This window comes from Crinia signifera, chromosome 4 (genome assembly GCF_055691185.1).
Source record: "Crinia signifera chromosome 4, ASM5569118v1, whole genome shotgun sequence".
NCBI lineage: Eukaryota > Metazoa > Chordata > Amphibia > Anura > Myobatrachidae > Crinia > Crinia signifera.
The window spans coordinates 34,876,030-34,895,725 of NC_139220.1; the positions used below are offsets into that span (position 1 = coordinate 34,876,030).

The 19,696-nt window shown below is 46.6% G+C and overlaps 1 protein-coding gene and 1 long non-coding RNA gene across 19 annotated transcripts in view; one reads left to right on the forward strand and one right to left on the reverse strand.

Moving 5' to 3' along the window:
- The window catches only part of LOC146073941 (uncharacterized), a 66,358-nt gene extending 56,178 nt beyond the window's left edge, over positions 1–10,180 (reverse strand). Inside the window, exons 1-2 of the long non-coding RNA XR_014473345.1 lie at positions 9,998–10,180; positions 1,073–1,158 (exon numbers count right to left, since the gene is read on the reverse strand). This is a non-coding gene — a long non-coding RNA (uncharacterized LOC146073941). The remainder of the gene's footprint in view (positions 1–1,072; positions 1,159–9,997) is intronic.
- Positions 10,062–19,696, forward strand: part of TCOF1 (treacle ribosome biogenesis factor 1) — a 52,092-nt gene continuing 42,457 nt past the window's right edge. For 7 of the 18 annotated variants that reach the window (XM_083181525.1, XM_083181526.1, XM_083181530.1 and 4 more), the window contains exons 1-8: positions 10,063–10,315; positions 13,010–13,062; positions 14,922–15,028; positions 15,872–15,921; positions 18,020–18,215; positions 18,439–18,524; positions 18,905–19,045; positions 19,566–19,664. In XM_083181525.1, the coding sequence (XP_083037651.1) occupies positions 10,214–10,315; positions 13,010–13,062; positions 14,922–15,028; positions 15,872–15,921; positions 18,020–18,215; positions 18,439–18,524; positions 18,905–19,045; positions 19,566–19,664 (834 nt within the window). In that variant the 5' untranslated portion in view covers positions 10,063–10,213. Of the gene's footprint in view, positions 10,316–13,009; positions 13,063–14,921; positions 15,029–15,871; positions 15,922–18,019; positions 18,216–18,438; positions 18,525–18,904; positions 19,046–19,565; positions 19,665–19,696 lie in introns of all 18 variants that reach the window. The other 11 variants (XM_083181535.1, XM_083181539.1, XM_083181538.1 and 8 more) reach the window with 3 other exon arrangements.

The window sequence follows — 19,696 nt, forward strand, 5'->3', positions numbered from 1 at the left end:
ATGCGCCCTGCCTCTCTAGCAGTGCCCCACTAAAACAGTCTGCTGCCTGTCCTGCCGGAGTGCACCGGTGAAGCCCAGCTCCGCCATAGATTGCGGTGCACGGCGCTTTCCCGGCAGCTCGGGGATGTAGTCACGGCCGGGCAAGCTCCCTTCGGTGATGTGGCGGCCCGGGCAAGCCCCCTTCGGTGACGCAGCGGCCCGAGCACGCCCCCTTTGGTGACCCGCCTGGCCCGGGCACGCCCCCTTCGGTGACGCGCCGGCCCGGGCACGCCCCCATTCGTGACGCGCCGGCCCGGGCACGCCCCTATTCGTGATGCGCCGGCCCGGGCACGCCCCTATTTGTGACGCGGTGGCCCGGGCACGCCCCCATATGTGCCTTTGCCGTGCCTGGTCCGCCCCTCCAGCACCCTGCCCCGTTTGGTTCCTAGATGGAACACTAGTGTCCCCAGTTCATAATATGCCGTAGAACCCTCCTCGCTGGTGATGTAGCTACTGAACAGATAGAGCATCCATCAGCCAGACTGCTCCATTGCCATATCTCCTTTGCTGGCGGATGGCTCGTGACTCCCCTGCCCGTCTCCACTTCAGGGAGACAGGCAGGACATCTGGGGGAGCTGGGGGCAGAGGGCTGCTACAGCCTCCGACAGAACGGTTCATGCAAGTATCTCATGCTCCCCCCTTCTGTCCGCTGGCGGCGATTGGCGATACAATCTGTATGTGTGAAAATCTGGGAACAAATTATAATCAACCGATTGCTCACAAAAGGTGGAAAATGGCCAAAAACTGTAATTTGCATAAATTGGTTCAATCAAAAGGATTAAAACAATTTGTCTACATAACCATTTGTGTCTGGTTTCCATGTTTGGGAGCAAACTGTCAATTTTCTCCCAGAAACGACCAGATTTTCATTCCAACTGGCCAGAGTGCTTATATGGTCTGCAGTCTTCCCTCAGATTCCAACATCAAATAATTTTCTTATTTTTATTTTTTATTTGTTTCAGAAAAAGTGTGTTTATAGTGACATTATGTGACACTTAGATTACACACAGGTGGACTTCATCTCACTACTTACGTGAAGGTAATTGGTTGCGCCAGAACTTTTGAGGGGCTTCCCAGCAAAGGGGGCGAATACATACACTTGCCAATTTTCAGATTTTTCTTTAAAAAAAATAAAAATATTTATCAATATTTTTATCATTTCACTTCACAAATTTAGACAATTTTATGCAGATCTACCACATACAATTCAGATAAAAAAAAAAAAAAACTGTAAATTAAAGGTTGTACTGTAACAAAATAGGGAAATAGCCATAGGGGGTGAATGCTTTTCCAAGGCAGTGTATATTGCTCACATGGGTCTCCTCAGAATTGCAACCCTCCCACAGTGGCAAAGCCCCCCCTTGGGTGCCCACTTACTGTTCACAAGTGGGTGGTCGCAGAACAAAAACTAACCCTAGTGTGTTAGCAGGGGCGCCAACAGGTTGGCCGTGAAGCGGTAAAATGAAAGGGTGTGGCCACAGAAGTTTGGCCCCGCCCCTTTGAAAAACATAACACAACTTTGTTTGGGCAGGCGTTGTAGGGGTGTGGGTGGCATCGCATACCACCGCAGGGAGAGAGGACAGGCTGCCACTGTAGCTGCCTATGACTCTGCCCAGCTCAGCACACAGCACTATGGGCCTTATTCTAGTTCACTCTTTCTGACAAAATCCTTCTAAAGCGGTGTACAGATGCTTAGATTTTTCCCTGTTTTCGATTCGATTTTGCTTCTAGAAGCAAAATCAAATCCACATCCAATGGGTTTTAGGACACTTTCGATCTGCATTCGATTCGATGCGCGCTCCCGTTTTCTCAAAAATCGAATAGAAAAATCTCCTGCGCATCCAAGGAAATCTCGAATGCGATTCAAGTAAATTGAATGAGTACATTGTGCCTACATTGTGAAATCGAAATCGAATGCACTTTTTACCCAGCCCCTCCAGACCCGGGGCTGGGTAAAAAGTACCCGCCCCCCTCTCGGCGCCACTGTGTGTAATTGTGTGTGTGTACATGGGCAGACTAGATGGGCCAAGTGGTTCTTATCTGCCGTCACATTCTATGTTTCTATTAACTTATACATCTGTATGACAATATGAAAACAGAAAAGTCTGGAAATGTTATTAATAAACCAATTAGTATGCAAAAACCTTAGGTAATAGATGGGGTACAGTCCTCACTCTAAAATGTATCAGGTCTTTGAAATGTTAATTGAACCATTTGAATGTGCGACAGACTTATCCCTCTGGAATAAAGCAATTATTTGTCAATTAGTCACAGGTCTCAATTACAAAAATGGTTCTTATTAATACACTAGGTGATTCATCGCGCCCTACGGGCGCTCTTCACACCGTCGTAAGGGGCTGCGCCCCCTTAATTTGTGAACGTTTGTATATGAGAAATATGGTTAGAATTGTATGAAAGATGCCCTGTATTGCAACTTAGGTGTCCGCGAATCGCGGGAGGGGGGGTCGCGGAGGGTGCCGCGAATTGCAGGAGGGGGGGTCGCGGGGGGTGCCGCGAATTGCAGGAGGGGGGGTTGTGGGGGGGTGGATGCTGCGAATAGCGGGAGGGGAGGCATTGCAGAGAATCGTGGGAGGGGGGTCGCGGGGTGGGTTGCCGCAAATCGCGGGAGGGGGGGGGCGGGGGTTGCGGCGAATCATGGTAGGGGGGGGTCGCGTGGGGTGTGCCGTGAATCACGGGAGGGGGGTCACGGGGTGGGGTGCCGAGAATCGCGGGGGTGTGTGTGTGTGCCGTGAATCGCGGGAGTGGGGGTTGCGGGGGGGTGGGGGGGTGTGACGCGAATCGCCACAAGAAAAAATCAACACAGAAAGGTCAACACATGTAAATGTTGACATAAGTGTGGCACTTCATTGGTGTCCATGTCGACACATGAGAATGAATATGAAAATATTCAAAAAATGAAAAAAAAAACTTCAAAAACTCATGTCAACCTTTTTCATTGTCGACCATAGCCATGTCAGTGTTTTCCATGTGCAATTTAATTCTGGAGCTGCCGCGAATCGCGGGGGGGTGCCGCGAATTGCGGGAGGGGGGGGTCGCGGGGGTGGGTGCCGCAAATCGCGGGAGGGGGGGTTACAGGGCGGGGGTTGCGGCGAATCATGGGAGGGGGGGTCGCGGGGGTGTGCCGTGAATCACGGGAGGGGGGTCACGGGGTGGGGTGCCGAGAATCGCGGGGGAGGTGTGTGTGTGTGTGTGTGTGTGTGCCGTGAATCGTGGGAGTGGGGGGGGTGTGACGCAAATCGCCACAAGAAAAAAATCAACACAGAAAGTTCAACACATGTAAATGTTGACATAAGTGTGGCACTTCATTGGTGTCCATGTCGACACATGAGAATGAATATGAAAATATTCAAAAAATGAAAAAAAAACTTCAAAAACTCATGTCAACCTTTTTCATTGTCGACCATAGCCATGTCAGTGTTTTCCATGTGCAATTTAATTCTGGAGCTGCCGCGAATCACGGGGGGTGCCGCGAATTGCGGGAGGGGGGGGTCGCGGGGTTGGGTGCCGCGAATCGCGGGAGGGCGGGGTTCACAGGGGTTCCGGGGGGGGTTGCCGCGAATTGCGGGAGGTGGGGGGTCACGGGGGGTGCCGCGAATCGCGGGAGAGGGGGTTGCGGGGGGGTGTGACGCGAATCGCCACAAGAAAAAATCAACACAGAAAGGTCACCACATGTAAATGTTGACATAAGTGTGCCACTTCATTGGTGTCCATGTTGACACATGACAATGAACATGAAAACATTCAAAAAATGAAATAAATCTTCAAAAACTCATGTCAACCTTTTTCATTGTCGACCATAGCCGTGCCAGTGTTTTGCATGTGCCATTTAATCCTGGGGCTGCCGCGAATCGCGGGGGGTGCCGCGATTTGCGGGAGGGGGGGGGTTGCGGGGGGTGGGTGCCGCGAATCGCGGGAGAGCGGTGTTCATGGTGGTTCCGGTGGGGGGTTGCCGCGAATTGCGGGAGGGGGGGGGGGGTTGCGGGGGGTGTGACGCGAATCGCCACAAGAAAAAAATCAACACAGAAAGGTCAACACATGTAAATGTTGACATAAGTGTGGCACTTCATTGGTGTCCATGTCGACACATGAGAATGAATATGAAAATATAAAAAAAATGACAAAAAAACTTCAAAAACTCATGTCAACCTTTTTCATTGTCGACCATAGCCATGTCAGTGTTTTCCATGTGCAATTTAATTCTGGAGCTGCCGCGAATCACGGGGGGGTGCCGCGAATTGCGGGAGGGGGGGTCGCGGGGGTGGGTGCCGCGAATCGCGGGAGGGCGGGGTTCACAGGGGTTCCGGTGGGGGGTTGCCGCGAATTGCGGGAGGTGGGGGGTCACGGGGGGTGCCGTGAATCACGGGAGGGGGGGTCACGGGGTGGGGTGCCGAGAATCGCGGGGGAGGTGTGTGTGTGTGTGCCGTGAATCGCGGGAGTGGGGGTTGTGGGGGGGGGGGGGTGGGGGGGGGGGGGTGACGCGAATCGCCACAAGAAAAAATCAACACAGAAAGGTCAACACATGTAAATGTTGACATAAGTGTGCCACTTCATTGGTGTCCATGTCGACACATGACAATGAATATGAAAAAATTAAAAATAAATCTTCAAAAACTCATGTCAACCTTTTTCATTGTCGACCATAGCCATGTCAGTGTTTTGCATGTGCCATTTAATCCTGGGGCTGCTGCGAATTGCGGGGGGGGGGGTGCCGCGAATCGCGGGAGGGGGGTCGCAGGGGGGGTGCCGCCAATCGTGCAAGGGGGGGTCGCGGGGGGGGTTCTTTTTTGCCGCGAATCGCGGGAGTGAGGGTCGCGGGGGAGCGGGTGTTTTTGCCGCGAATCGCGGGAGGGGGGGGGCGCGCGGGGGGGGGGAGGTTTTGCCGCAAATCGCGGGAGGGGGGCGCTCACCTTGTGGCTGTGGAGTAGCAGTGCTGGGCAACATGGGAAGGCAGTGGGTGTCTGGCACTGTCTGTGGGCTCACTGGGCTGGTTCTCTGTCACATACCTCCCAACATGACCCAATGCTCTGTTTCTAGACTTCCCCTTAATGTATGATTGCCATCACCTGTTTTAAACAGGTTAATTTCTCAGAAAGGTGTTCAGCACAGATGAAGGCAATCACACATTAAGAGGAAAGTCCAGGAACAGAGCGTTATAGACACAGACACCCACTTTGAGTGACAGATGTAGCCAAATATATAGGAGATGCTGGAGATCATTATCCTTCCTTTCCCAAAGTGCACTTGTTATTTATTGAAATGCTTTAAATGAGTAGAAGCTTCATACCTGGGTGATCCTGGACGGGTGCAAATGCAGAATTGCTGGAGGGGGGTGTTCCAAATGTCTGATTTTAAAGTGATTGTCGCCAGCCCATGAAAGATGTATAATTAGTGTATGTAATACAGTACGCTCAGAGCCGGCCTTAGGCATAGGCAAACTAGGCAATTGCCTAGGGCATTTGGAATGCCTGGGGGCACCAACAGCTTCTGCTGATTAAAATGATATGCAGCATGCCTATATATTCTGTGTGTGAGTGAGGCTGTATCTGCATATAAAATAGTGTATTCATGGAAATTACTATAACATAGCATTCCGTATGCAGGTACAGTCACAGTCGCTCACAGAATATAGGCATGCCGCATATCATTTTAATCATTGGAAGCTCCTTGTGTGTGCTGGTCATAACAATGCAAATAAGACGAATTTTCAGCAAAAAAAGGCACCCAACGTTAGCAGAACTGGCCAGGAGCTGCATGGATTATTGAGTCAAGGTGTATGAGGAAACATCTGTATCCAAGCAGAGGCAGAGGTCACAGTGTTAGCGGCTGTGCAAGTGCTGTCTGTGGGTGGGTTGGTTGTGCAATAGTGTTTGGCATATGTGTAAGGGGCATTATGTGTGTCATGTATAAATGCATTAATGTATGTATTGTTCCTTTATACGGCGCTGCGAAACACTTGTGGCGCCTTATAAATAAAATTATAATAATAATAAAATAATAATAATAATGTGCGACATATGTGTAACAGGTATTATGTGTGTCATGTGTATACTGGCATTAATAATGTGCAACATATGTGTAAGGGGCATTATGTGTACGAAGGGCATTAATAAAGGTTTGCATAATGTGTAAGAGGCATTATGGTTATAAGGACATTAATAATGTATGTCATGTGTAAGGGGCATTACTGTGTGGTATAATCAGGGGTGCAGAGAGAAAGGGGTAGGGGGTACAAATTACAAAGGCCAAAGTCTGATGGAAGGGCCCAGTGGGGGCCCCGGGCCCCCTCCCCTTAAGTGACAGCAGCAGCTGCGGCTCTTCTCCTCTGCCCAGCACACACTGCTTTGTGCTGGGTTGCAGTGTGGCCATGGAGGTGCTTAAAATACAATATTTTCTCAGGATTTTTTTCTAAGGGTATAATGTGAATAATGTGAGAAGTAATGTACATAAGGTAAAGTGGTACTACTGTGTGATGTAACGTGAATAAGGGACACCATCGCATGATATAATGTCAATAAAGTTGCACTACTGTGTGGCATAATTTGAATTGGGGGTACTATTGTGTGGCCATGCCCCTTCCCAGCAAGAACACACCCCTGTTTGGGCTGCGCACCGAATGTGTGCACTGTTTCTATTTCAAATATTGTGGGTAGGAGCACCAAAATGATAATTGGTGAGGAGCATCATGCTATGATGAGGGTTTATGGTGCTGGGAAAGGGGAGCAGGGTCAGAGGTGGAACTAGTGGTGGTGCTAGGGGGCACCAGCCAAAATCTTGCCTAGGGCGTCATTTAGGCTAGGGCCGGCTCTGAGTACGCTGGACATATGCAGGCTCAGTGATCAGGGTTAAGCCATTTACCAAATATACTCAGATGGCAGTTCTAGTTCACATGGGATGTTGCTACGGGCAACCAAATCAGAATGGACATCTTATTTAATTAGCACCTTCTAAAAGATAATAGATAGGATCTGATTGGTTGCCCATAGCAACATCCCATGTGAAATAGAACTAGTGTGAAATCTAGCACCCACTATCTTTGAAAACCCATGCAGTTCCTCTTCGCTGCCTGTGGTGGCGCTGTCTGCTGTAGTGCTTCTAGCACAGCGTGGTCTGTATATCAGCACTGATATGCAAACCAGACCTGTGCTAAAAGCACTACAGCAGACAGCGACACCCCAGGCAGGGAACAGGAACTGCATGGGTTTTCAAAGATAGCGGGTGCTAGAATGAACACTATAGAACTCCTTCCCCCCCCCCTTAGTTAATTTACCCCCCAGATCTGCTGGCACTTGGCATGTGAAACAGCTCCATTGCCCCCTATATATTGCATTTAGTGGCCGCTGGTCAGGCTGTGGGGAAGAGGGGTTTCTGGACACCTAAAAATCCCAGAATGCATCTGAGCTATCTACTAGTCCTTCATTTCCATATGGGGGCTGCCATATTGTGAGGTCGGCGCTAGCCCATAGTAACCTATAAGCTACTGCTCTGCATTATTTATGGGAGCGGTAGCCCACAATATCGGCCACAGGGCGGGATGCTCTAACGCAGGGCTGGGCAACACCGGCCCTCCAGATGTTAATGAACTACACATCCCAGGATTCTTTGCATTAGTTTTGCTATGTGGCCATGCTGAAACTGATGCAAGGCATGCTGGGATGTGTAGTTCATCAAAACATCTGGAGGGCCGGTGTTGCCCAGCCCTGCTCTAACGTGCAAATGCGGTAAAAACCCCATTATGAGAGACATAAAGTACCTACCAGTCATCTCCTGCATTTAACATGGCAATTGGGAGCTGATATTTTATCTCCAAGCTTTGATACAGGAGCAGCTTGTGACACAGAGGTAAATGTATAAAGCTCGGAGAAGTGGTATCAATCCCCATAATGCATGTTATGTGTAAAGTAATGGTGCACCAGCCAATCAGCTCCAATATGTAAATCAACAGTTAGAAGCTGATTGGCTGGAGCATTATCACATGGTTGCCTACCTGCCCCTCTCCTTCAGGGACAAAATGCTCTGTTCCTGGGATTCCCTGGTAATGTATGATTGATAAGAAAGTTGTTTCACCACAGGTGATGGCAATTACCTAGCTCCCCACAGGTGATGGCAATCATACATTACCAGGGAAGCCCAGGAACAGAGCATTTTACCCTGAAGGAGAGGGTCAGGTAGACCACCACGGTGCTTTTGGTCCTTGAAGTTGGGCAGGCTTCACCTGCTTGGAGTTGCAAGTCATGCAGATAACATTTTCATAGACAATCATTTGTAACGATAAAAGACACATTTTGGGGTGTGCTCGCATTATACTTATCAGGGGTAATTCATGTGAGAACAGTCCTGTAACTCTATGGGGCGAATCTTCAGGGCTACAGGTAAATCATCCAGTCACTTCAGATTAGTTTCAGCACAATCTGCTGTTAACAACGTAGCGTCTTCTCTCTCACACTTGCCTGAGGGTGAATAGGTGTGTGTAATTATTATTTTATTTGTAATGCTTCACGAACCTTTGCCATTACTTAACCTGTAAATTGTGTTTCTTGATTAGTAATGACAGCAGGTGCACTGATTCCTTACAGACTCTTTCAGCAGTTTCTATGCTACAATGGTTCCATCAGTCACTTCTCATATGCTGTCCATACACCGCGCAGTACGCACTGTGCGTTTTGGCCTAGATTGCATTGCATCTAGTTCAAAACACATACAATATGCTCAAGCAGCGTGCTGCACATACCTTTTTTTTTTTTTATACCTCCCAACATGACCCTCTCCAGGAGGGACACAATGCTCTGTTCCTGGACTTCCCTCCTAATGTATGATTGCCGTCACCTGTGTAGAAACATCTTTCTTATCAATTAACCTGTTCAACACAGGTGATGGCAATCATACATTAAAAGGGAAGTCCAGGAGCAGAGCAGAGCATTGTGTAGCTCCTGGAAAGGGTCATGTTGGAGGGATGCAATCTGTGATGTGCATGGGAGTGTGCATTGCCTGCCCAAAACACACAGTGTACTGGCACCTATAGGGTTACAGCTCTGCCCAATTTCAAAATCAATAACCAATAATTAGCACATACTCCAAACACTCTATAAGGAATAGACCTCCAACGCAGAAAAATTGATAGTTCAGTTGTATGCTAAGTCCCCTGTGCCGCATGGTGCCTGATGCATACCTCCCAACTTTGAGGAGGGACACTTGTACGCGGCAAAACTTTTTTGGGCATGGCCTATGCTCGTGAGGCCACGTCCACGGTTTCGCTACTGTTAGGGCATGAATAGACGCTGTGCGCACAGCATCTATTCATGGGTGACGGACGGGTGTATCAGCAAACCGCTGAGGTTTGCTGATACACAAAGTGATGCAGGTTCCCAGGGAACCAGCCAGCACATCTATTACATATATCAGAACATTTATGCTTATATGTGCCAAGCTGCTTATTAGAAAAATTAGACCATTCTCACATGTTACCTAATTATTTTGGGGATGTACAGGCATGAGAAACCCAGCAGCAGCCATGTGACTTTAATATAAATCATGGCTATTTTTTTATTTGCTTTTTAATGATAATGTACCTTTAACAACATGTGTCTATAGCAAACTTGCCTACCTGACCCTCTTCATGAGGGAGAAAATGTATTGTTCCTGGGCTTCCCTGGTAATGTATGATTGCCATCACCTGTGGTGAACCCTTTCTTATCAATCCCTCTATGGTCTATAGTTTGTTGTTCTTATTTAGGGTTTGCTGAGGACTGCCTTTGCGTAGACACACTAAAAAAACAAACCATGTCGACCTTTCCATGCGTCGACCAATGGCAGGTCGACCCTTTGCTTGTGTCGACCTAGTGTCAATGTTGACACTTTTCAGGTGTTGACCTAATCACTGTCGACTAATAGCGGTCGACCTAATGACTGTCGACCAGCTCCTGCTGCATGATCTTCCTACCTGTAGTTGTTCACATTTGTTGCTGCTGCATAAAGTTGCTTCAAAGCGAAAGTTAAAAAAAAACCTTGCAGAAGCTAGCGATAGGACTGTACAGTTCCCGGCGTCCACCGCGCGGTTCCCAGAAGCAGTGCGACAGGAAACACATGGTGCTGCAGAGATAGTGGGGTTGTGGAGCTGCGTGTTTGTCGGAGCGTGTCCCCAGTAGTAGTCTGCACCATGGTAAAAGCTAACAGCGCCCTCCTCGCGCTCGTACACCAGCATCTGCTGCAGAGTGGCTTCTTCAATGCGGCCAGAGAGCTGCAGAAAGAGAGTGGAGAGGTAATGATGTTATTACATCCATAGGCATTATGCTTCATACCTGTGCTGTTTGTCAGGGTGGACTACAAGTCCCGGCATGCATTGCAAGTTAATATTGCAGGTCCAGCTGCATAGCAGGTGGAGAGCCACATGCTCCTTAACCCTAACATATACTGTGGGTATATGTGCCTGCTGCTTTCATCTGGTCATCTGTGCACTATACTCCACAAGTAGTCCCTTACATTAGCTTGGGCTTGTGAATGCGCTCTAGCAAGCACAGCTGTGCCCTAATTGTATCTTAATAGAATGCACACTGTAGGTTCATTACATTAGACCAGGGGCTCTCAAACTCGGTCCTCAAGATCCCACACAGTTCACATTTTCCAAGTCACCCGGCAGGTGCACTCATTACTGACTGATACGGTTTAAAAGATCCACAGGTGGAGCTAATTATCTCACTTGTGCTTCTGTGAGGAGACCTGCAAAACATGCACTGTGTGGGGTCCTGAGGACTGACTTTGAGAACCTGTGCATTAGGCAGAACACAGATTCTCAAAGTCATTTCTCAGGCCCCCACACAGTGCATGTTTTGCAGGTCTCCTCACAGAATCAAGTGAAATAATTAGCTCCACCTGTCGATCTTTCAAAATGTGTCAGTAATGAGTGCACCTGTCGGGTGACCTGGAAAATGTAAACTGTGTGGGATCTTGAGGACCGAGTTTGAGAACCACTGCATTAGCGCTTACAATCTATATCCCCTACCACCGTGTTTTAGATCCGGGTATACAGACAAGGGTTGACCCGTTCTCACTGCCAAAAAACCTGTGTTAAAGGCAAATTACTGGGTAGAACTGCTTCACTCGGGAATTTGCCTAACAATCGCAGTGTGAACAGGGTATAACTATGGATTTCTGTTTGCACCTCAGGAGGGTGTATTGTTCACGCTAGGCTGTTTTAGCGGAGTGCCCTGTCGTGGCAATCAAAGTGTCATGTCCTAATTGTGGCACCCTGCTAAAACTGCCTGTCCGGTGCTGCAGTTTTCCACATATGGGAAAAGGTGCGGTTTCTGATTACCACTGCATGACTAGATACACATGCCATCTGTTAACATGGAGAGAGCTTGGGGGAACTGCAGCATCTCCGTAAGTTTGGGCAAGAGTGACAAATCGGGGGATGCCTCAACTGGCCATGTGCCTTTCCTAAGAGAGTTTGGCACACACATGGATACCATGCCCGGATGTTATCCCATGTGCCATGTTGTGTTCATCTGCTGTTTGCGCTGCCTGAAACTTACTGGAGCTATCTGTCAGCTCATAGGTTCTTTGAGGATATTGAAAACGGGGTCATTACTGGAGTGATGCTTTGTGATACAAATGTGTCCATGTACATCTATCCTCCGTGCATTACATAATGCATGATCTCTGAATGACTTAGGGCCTTATTCGAGTTCACTCTTTCAGACAAAATCCTTCTTAGATGGACAAAACCATGTGCACTGCAGGGGGGCAGATGTAACTTGTGCAGATCTAATTAGATTTGGGTGGGGTTTTACTTCAAAGTGAGATCTATACTGCAGTGTAAAAATAAAGCAGCCAGTATTTACCCTGCAAAGAATCACCAAAAAATCACCAAATCTATTTCTATCTGCACATGTTACATCTGCCCCCCTGCAGTGCACATGGTTTTGTCCATCTAAGAAGGATTTTGTCTGAAAGAGTGAACTCGAATAAGGCCCTCAGTAACATTGAAAGTCTTTACTTGCAACTTTTTCCACTAAGGTGAGTCTTATTCTCTAAAGGGTGCTTAAAATAATATGCAGCATGCATAGTGTGTGTGTGTAATTAGGTGTATCTGCATATGAAATGCTACATTAGTGTTTTACTGGAAAACACTGTAAGATAGCATTTTTGACTAGAAGGGCTACTTAAAGGCCCCATACATTAGTCGGACCTGATTGTCCTGGCAGACCCCTCGTCACACACAATTAGGCACTTCATGTGCCAAGTTTTGCATGTGATAAAACGCATGCAATTCCCAGGGAGCTGCAGGGTGGGCGGTAGATACTGGTGAGAGAGCGGGATACCAGAGAGCTGGGTGGAGGAATCTGGGGAGGGGGGGGGGGTCACGGGTGCCAGAGAGGGGACCGGGGAAGGCAGGCAGTGGGTGGAATTTAAAAAAAACACACACACAAATGAAGGGGACAGCCACTGATTGGCTGAGAGGTATCAGCCAATCAGTGGCTTCCCATTCATTTTCATGGGCATTTTTTTTTCTATGCACCTACTGCCCAGCTCCCTGGTCCCCTTGCCGGCATCCGCCACACTCCCTCTGCCCATCTCTAGTCGCCCGCTGCTGTCCCTCGCCCAGCTCTGGGCTGCAAATCTTAAGTGCAGCCCATCAATCCGACTCTGATGTGCACTGGACCCCGCATCGGGTCTTACAGGATGTCTACACATGTTATTTGGATCGATTTCACTGCCCGATTTATCCAAACCGGGGGAACTCGTACCCAAATCGCATAGTGCATGGGGGCATTAACATGCAAAAGGAGGCTAGATGTATGTGGCTACATCTCTATAACCTTTTGTTTTAAAAACATCACTTGACAGAAATGCGACGCATATTGTGCAGTGTTGTCCGTTTCTATATACCGTGTTTGATCCTTTGATTCTGTAACGTTTATGTAGCTAATCTAGTTTCCCTATTTCCGTACAGAAATTCTCTTCACCAAAGATATCCCTCAATAACATCTACAAGAAGTGGCATAAGTAAGTGACCCATCTGTGTCGTATGTTTAAAGAATAATTCGACAAAGGAGTGTTATCTGGGTGGTTAACAAACAACGGGCCCAATTCAGACCTGCTCCCTGGGCTGCGTGCGTTCACAGCCCAGCGAGCAGGTTGTCACCCTGCCAATATCTCTCCCCTCTGCCCGGGCCGTGCCCCTGCGCAGGGCTGAGAACAGATTTGTACAGGTACACATGCGGACACACAGAGGAGAAATCCTTTGGTTACTTATTGAAGGATTTCTCCTACTGTTGCTCGCAGCCGCTGCATGTCCTAGGAGTCACTCGGCGGATGTTATGATTTAAGCGAGTTTGAGTGGGCACAGACATACCCATCCCTAGCAGGCAAAAGTACACCTGCATTTGCCCGGGCACCCCCACCGTTTTTGTGGGCATGCCCTTGAAACACCAGAGGTCCAACCCGGCACGCACCCCGCATGTCAATCAGGCTGCGAGCGCCTTGTCAATGATGACATTGACTTAAGGCGCTGGCAGCTGGTCCCTGCACATGTTATTACTGATAATGCGCTTGCACAGCAGGCCCAACATATGGCATGGGCCGAATTCGGACCTGTGCGTGCTGGTCCCAGTGTGTAGGTCAACACCAAAAGGACACTGACAAAAAGTCCATATGAGTTTTTGGTACTTGTGTAATATCTGGGCGCCCGATATTTTTCTTTCATTGCATTGCATGCAATATAGTGGCATACAATTCATGCGATGCGATTTTTCATTGTATAGTCACCCATGGGTGATTTTATATAGTGTGGCGAGCGCAGCGAGCCACCGAGCCCGAAGCGCGGCGAGCGGCCGCAGAATACATGTAAAGTAATCTGCGTCCCCTTGCGGGGCTCGCCACGCTTCGGGCTCTGTGGCTCGCTGCGCTCGCCACACTATATAAAATCAACTCCATGCGTAGTTGGATAGTGGGGGTATGAAATCACCCATGGGTGGCTATACAATTACAAATCGGGTTTTATCATCGCATGCCACTACGTAAGGCATGCGATGATAAAACCGGGCGCCCAGATAATACACAATACTGAGTTTTTCAGGGTTTTTTTAATTAGATTTTTTTTTTGTACTTTTTTCAACTTGACCATTCACGTTGACTTTGATTGTGAACGGTAAAGTGTGCCTGGCGCAACGGTAGGGGGAGCAAGACATCTGGCCTGAAGCATGGCGGGCAATTTGTACACCTATTGGGTGGGGCTCAAGTTGCCACCAGGAAAAAAAGTGGAGAAACTCAGAAATTTTCATGTATAGACCTAGACATTGCCTGAGAGTTAATCCACACCCCAAATAAGTGACTTAGCCAAGTGATGCTGCAAATATTGTAATATCTGCATAAATGTCAGATGGAAATTCAATGGTGGAAGATTCAGGAGACTTCTCAGTACAGACGCCCCCTGCATGTCCAACATCGGCACCATTAGTCGGAACGTGCCACACAGTTGGCCAGCTTAATAAGCCTCAATTTACACATCTGTCCAATGGAAGCGGAGGCTTCAGCGGTTATAGGAGTCTCTTTATTAAACAGCATTTTTTTTTGGTTTTATTTAATATCTCACTGAAAAACTGCTGTTCAGTAAATAAACCCCCCACGTCTCTTCAGCAGTGTACTTGGGTCTCTCACTATATGCATTCCATTGCTGGAGGGCAAATATCACACATGAGCGCCCAAACAAAAGACTCTGTACCGATCATCATCAGAATGCAGGATTGTATTCAGAAGAATAATATGAGCAAATGTAATGCTTTACCTGTGCAGGTATGGTGTTTGTGTGACGGCTCCGCTTAGACTTTCATACATAACTCGTCTCTGACTCTTCAATTCTACAGGAAAGCAAAGAAGCGGAAAGGCAGCAAACAGAATGACACACAAGCGAAGAAGCAGCGAGTGCAGGATACGGTTAGCTCGTCTGAATCCTCCGACACTGAGGATAAGGGTAAGAACAGTTTTGTTTCAAAATATAGACGGGTGTGTGTGTTCCTTTATTGTCGTGGTGTTTTTTTATTTTTTTTATATATATATCTCTCTCTCTATCTCTATATATCTCTATCTCTATATATCTCTATCTCTATATATCTCTATCTCTATCTATATATATCTCTATCTATATATATCTCTATATATATCTCTATCTATATATATCTCTATCTATATATATCTCTATCTCTATATATATCTCTATCTCTATATATCTCTATCTCTATATATATATCTCTATCTCTATATATATATCTCTATCTCTATATATCTCTATCTCTATCTATATATATATATCTCTATCTCTATCTATATATATCTCTATCTCTATCTATATATATCTCTATCTATATATATCTCTATCTCTATCTATATATATCTCTATCTATATATATATCTCTATCTATATATATATATATATATATATATATATATATATATATATATATATATCTCTATCTATATATATATATATATATATATATATATATATATATATATATTTCTATCTATATATATATATATATATATATATATATATATATATATATATATATATATATATATATATATATATATCTCTATCTATATATATATATATCTCTATCTATCTATATATATATATATATATATATATATATATATATATATATATATATATATATATATATATATATCTCTATCTCTATCTCTATATATCTCTATCTCTATATATCTCTATCTCTATATATCTCTATCTCTATATATCTCTATATCTATCCGTATTAATGTTCTGCCTTCATTCATTTTATACTTCATTTAGGCCTTCAACAAAAAGAAGACAAAAAGCGATCAGTGAAGAAGGCGACTGCAGTGAGTGTTAACTTTATAATGTCCAGATGGCTTTTCAAGCTCACTTTACTATGTGTATGTATGTATATAGTGTTTCTTCTAGGAACCAAATGGAGCAGGGCGCTGGTGTATTTGGGGCAGCATAAGAGTGGCGTACCGGGCATGCCAGCATCACTAAAGGGGGCGTGCCCGGGCCGCAATGTCACTGGAGGGGGGCTTGCTCGGCTGTGACTACGTCCCTGAGCGGCCGGGAAAGTGAAGGGCACTGCCATCTTCGTCGGCGCTGAGCTTCACCAGTGCACTCCGGCGGGACAGACAGCAGGCTGTTTTAGCGGGGCACTGCTAGAGGAACAGGGAGCATTTTGCCCTCTAAAAATCAGGCAGGGTACAGCGCCCCGCTGAAACAGCCTAGCGGGAACACTGTGTGTGTGTGTGTTCACTTGTTACGGAGTTGCAAGCCTTGCTATACAGTCATTGGATTGACATGCAGTGGGTCAACACTGACCAGGTCGACTTGAAGTCTTCACGTTTTTTGTTTTGAGCAGACCTGTGCCGTCAGGTGGTATTTCGTGCCCTACTATCCACTAGGGCGTGGGCGGAGAAGCTCCGTGCTCAAAGCATGGTGAGCCATGTGAGGGGACACGGTGCACTTTGATGGTGTCCATGTAGACCAGGGATAGGGAACCTTTGTCCCTCCAGCGGTTGTTGAACTACGTATCCCAGCATGCCTTACAACAGTTGTAGCATGGCCAAATAGCAAAACTGTAGCTGTGCAGTATGGGGTGAGTAGTTTCCAACAGTTGGAGGGCTAAAGGTTCCCCATCCCTGATGTAGACATTCGGAACAAAAAAACGTGAACTCGTGACCTTTTGACTGTTGACCTTTCCATTGTCTACCTAATGCTTGTCAACCTTCCAACCCTGTCAGTGGTCGACCTAAAGACCCCGTACACTGCTGGAGGAGGGCAATGGCATTTGTGGTGACACGTGGTAGTTGATATGGTGGCTAGAACCGCCACATAAGCCTGCTTGTTTGTTGCAATACATAGGTGATAATAGATATTTAATAAGCCGTTATTTAAATTTTTGAAATGGTTATCAACTGATTACTTTTCAACTATTTTGTTACATTGAAAGCGATCTCTATTAACTTCATTATATGGCACACGGATTCTGCAGCTAGTGCTATGAGTGTCCTCCGTAGTGTTTTATAACGGTACAATTCTCACCCACTACGTTGTTGCTGCTAGTTATTCTGTGTGGAAACCTGGTCCTCTTATTCCCCTGTTTCTTTATAAGGCACATAGACGAAATGCCACCAGGAGGATAGTGAATGCACGAGTCAATGAAGTGTTGGTACATGTGTCTTTGAAATTGGCTCCTAGGACGATGCGTTGATGGTCCTATGATGTTCCGTAGCCTGTCCGCGATGGTCTGTTCCCATAGCAAGTCATACAGTATGAGCCAGTTTCTCACTGTCCTGGCGGGGGGCGAATCAGCCGCCCCTTTCCTCATCACTGAGCTTACATTATTAAAATCCAGACACGTGGAAGAGAATGTGTCTGGTTCTATCCTGATTGCTGCTGTCCCATACATAGTGGGGATAATCTTGCAGTCACATCTCCCAGACAGGACGGTGAGATTTGGCGTCACCCTCAGACATATGCAAAGCCCCGTGTTTTATTTCATATTGCTGCAGTGATTCGGTAGAAGGTAAGGATGTGTAATGTTCCTAATTGTTACCAAACACCCTTCATTGTGTCTGGGGAACTGAGTAGCAGGCAGCACGGGATGGTTTTATTATTCCATGGGAAGGCAGAAAGATCCTCTCCTGTGCTAAGTATCCAGCGTTGTTTGATTGGTGTCGGAACCATGTTGGCATCCTTCAATTCCTTTTTCAGCGAATGTATTTTACATTGGTTTAAATAAACAATGGACTGTTGTAAATATTTGAAGAAACTGCAATCTGGCTCCGTGCTAAGAATTTCAGACAGTTTATGTATAATAGTGGGGGGGGGGGTGTTATGAAACATTAAGCCTTTTAAAAAGTAGCAGAGGTTATAATCTTGGTCCCCCTTTTTATTTTTTTCATGTGTTCACTTATATGTATTTTTAATTAGGTGAAGCCAGCAAGCACTGAATCCCTGAAAATGGATTCCACTACACAATCTGCAACAAAAGTGAAAAGCACCCCAAAAATACCCGCCCCTCCTGTGAAACCTGCGGTTGTCGACACCAAAGCAGCTGCGATTTCGGCAGAAAGCAGCGAATCGTCAGACAGCGAGGAGGAGGCAGCGGCACCTCTTCCGGAACAAGGTAAGTCAATTCTGCAGCTTGAGAGTCTCAGAGTTAGTATAAGGTGGAGCACTGTTCATGGTGCGCGCGTGTGTGTGCGCGCGTGCACACATATTGGGGGTACATTTTTTTTTTATAATTAGGATTGTTAAACTCATTGCCTGAAGTGCAGAACACTTATTTTCATTGCTCGTTGGTAAACTATGTAATTTAAGCTTACTTCTTTTTTCCCCCTTCTGATAAGGAACTATTTTAAAACCCACCCCAGTAACCGAAAAGGGGAGCGAGAGTTCTTCTACATCGGAGTCTGAAGAAGAAACCACCAAACAAGTAAGTGGCAGTACTGAAGTAGGCGGCGTCTACAAACAGAGCACCGCTATATAAACCCACTCGTGCATCCCATTCTCGGCAATGTGACAAGCTCACGCTCCCCAGTCTCGGCGCCGAGACGGAATGCTCTGGCGCGCTGGTGATAAGTGCGGCTCCATCTGTACTCTGGCGTGGCATGCCTGAATGGCACCATACTATTCTGAATGCCTAGTTTTTACCTCCTTACCAGTAGCCGGAGTCCCTAAAATGTCTGTCGGGATTTTAAGTGCTGCTTTTTGATCCATGTGAAATTGTCCCCAACATATTTGAACCCTTTTTAGAGTCCCCAATGTCTGACTGTTTTTTTTTGTTTTTGTTTTTTTTTACTTTTTAAAACCCAGATCGTAACTGTGACATCCCCTGCCGCAAAAACACCTACGGAAAAACCGAAACATCGTAGTACCGCAGCATCCAATGGGAAAGCTCCAGTGAAGAAAGAAGCAAGCGAGTCTTCTGGTGATGAGACTGACATTGATAGAATGGTATGCGGAAGACTTCTTTTGGTGCGGGTTAAAGAATACATTCTACAATTAATAGAATGATTGTGGGAGGACTTCAGTAGGGCCACCAAATCGCTTTTGGTAAGTGCAGTCTTTGGTACTTGTGTAGTTTCACTGCGCCGTGCGTCTGTGTCCAGCTGCGGGGCTGAAAACTCCATGCCAACGTTTATAGTTCGTAGCCCCACTATCCATGTTGGCATGGAGTTGATTTTAGATAGCGTAGCGAGCCACCGAGCCCACAGCGTGTGCGAGCATCGAGCCCCGCAAGGGGACACAGACGCTTGGCGCCGTGAAAGTACAAAAGTACCCAGCCTTTCAATATGGCAGCCAAACCCCAAGTGTTGTCCTTCTACTTCATAACGCAATGCACGATCCATACAACTGTTCTTGTAACTCCAACCATGTGCCATATAAATGTACTGAAAATGGTCATTTGGAACCTTCTGCATTGCCATCACAACCACCTTTTTTCTTATGGTTTATGTCCATAACTGCATTGCAGGTTAAAAAAGCTGTGCTTCCCGCATCCCACACTCCGAATCCAACAAAGGCAGTGACTTCTGAGACCACCGACGACTCGGACAGCGAGGAGGAACCAGAGGTATAATCGCTGAATGGGTTTTTTATCCAACT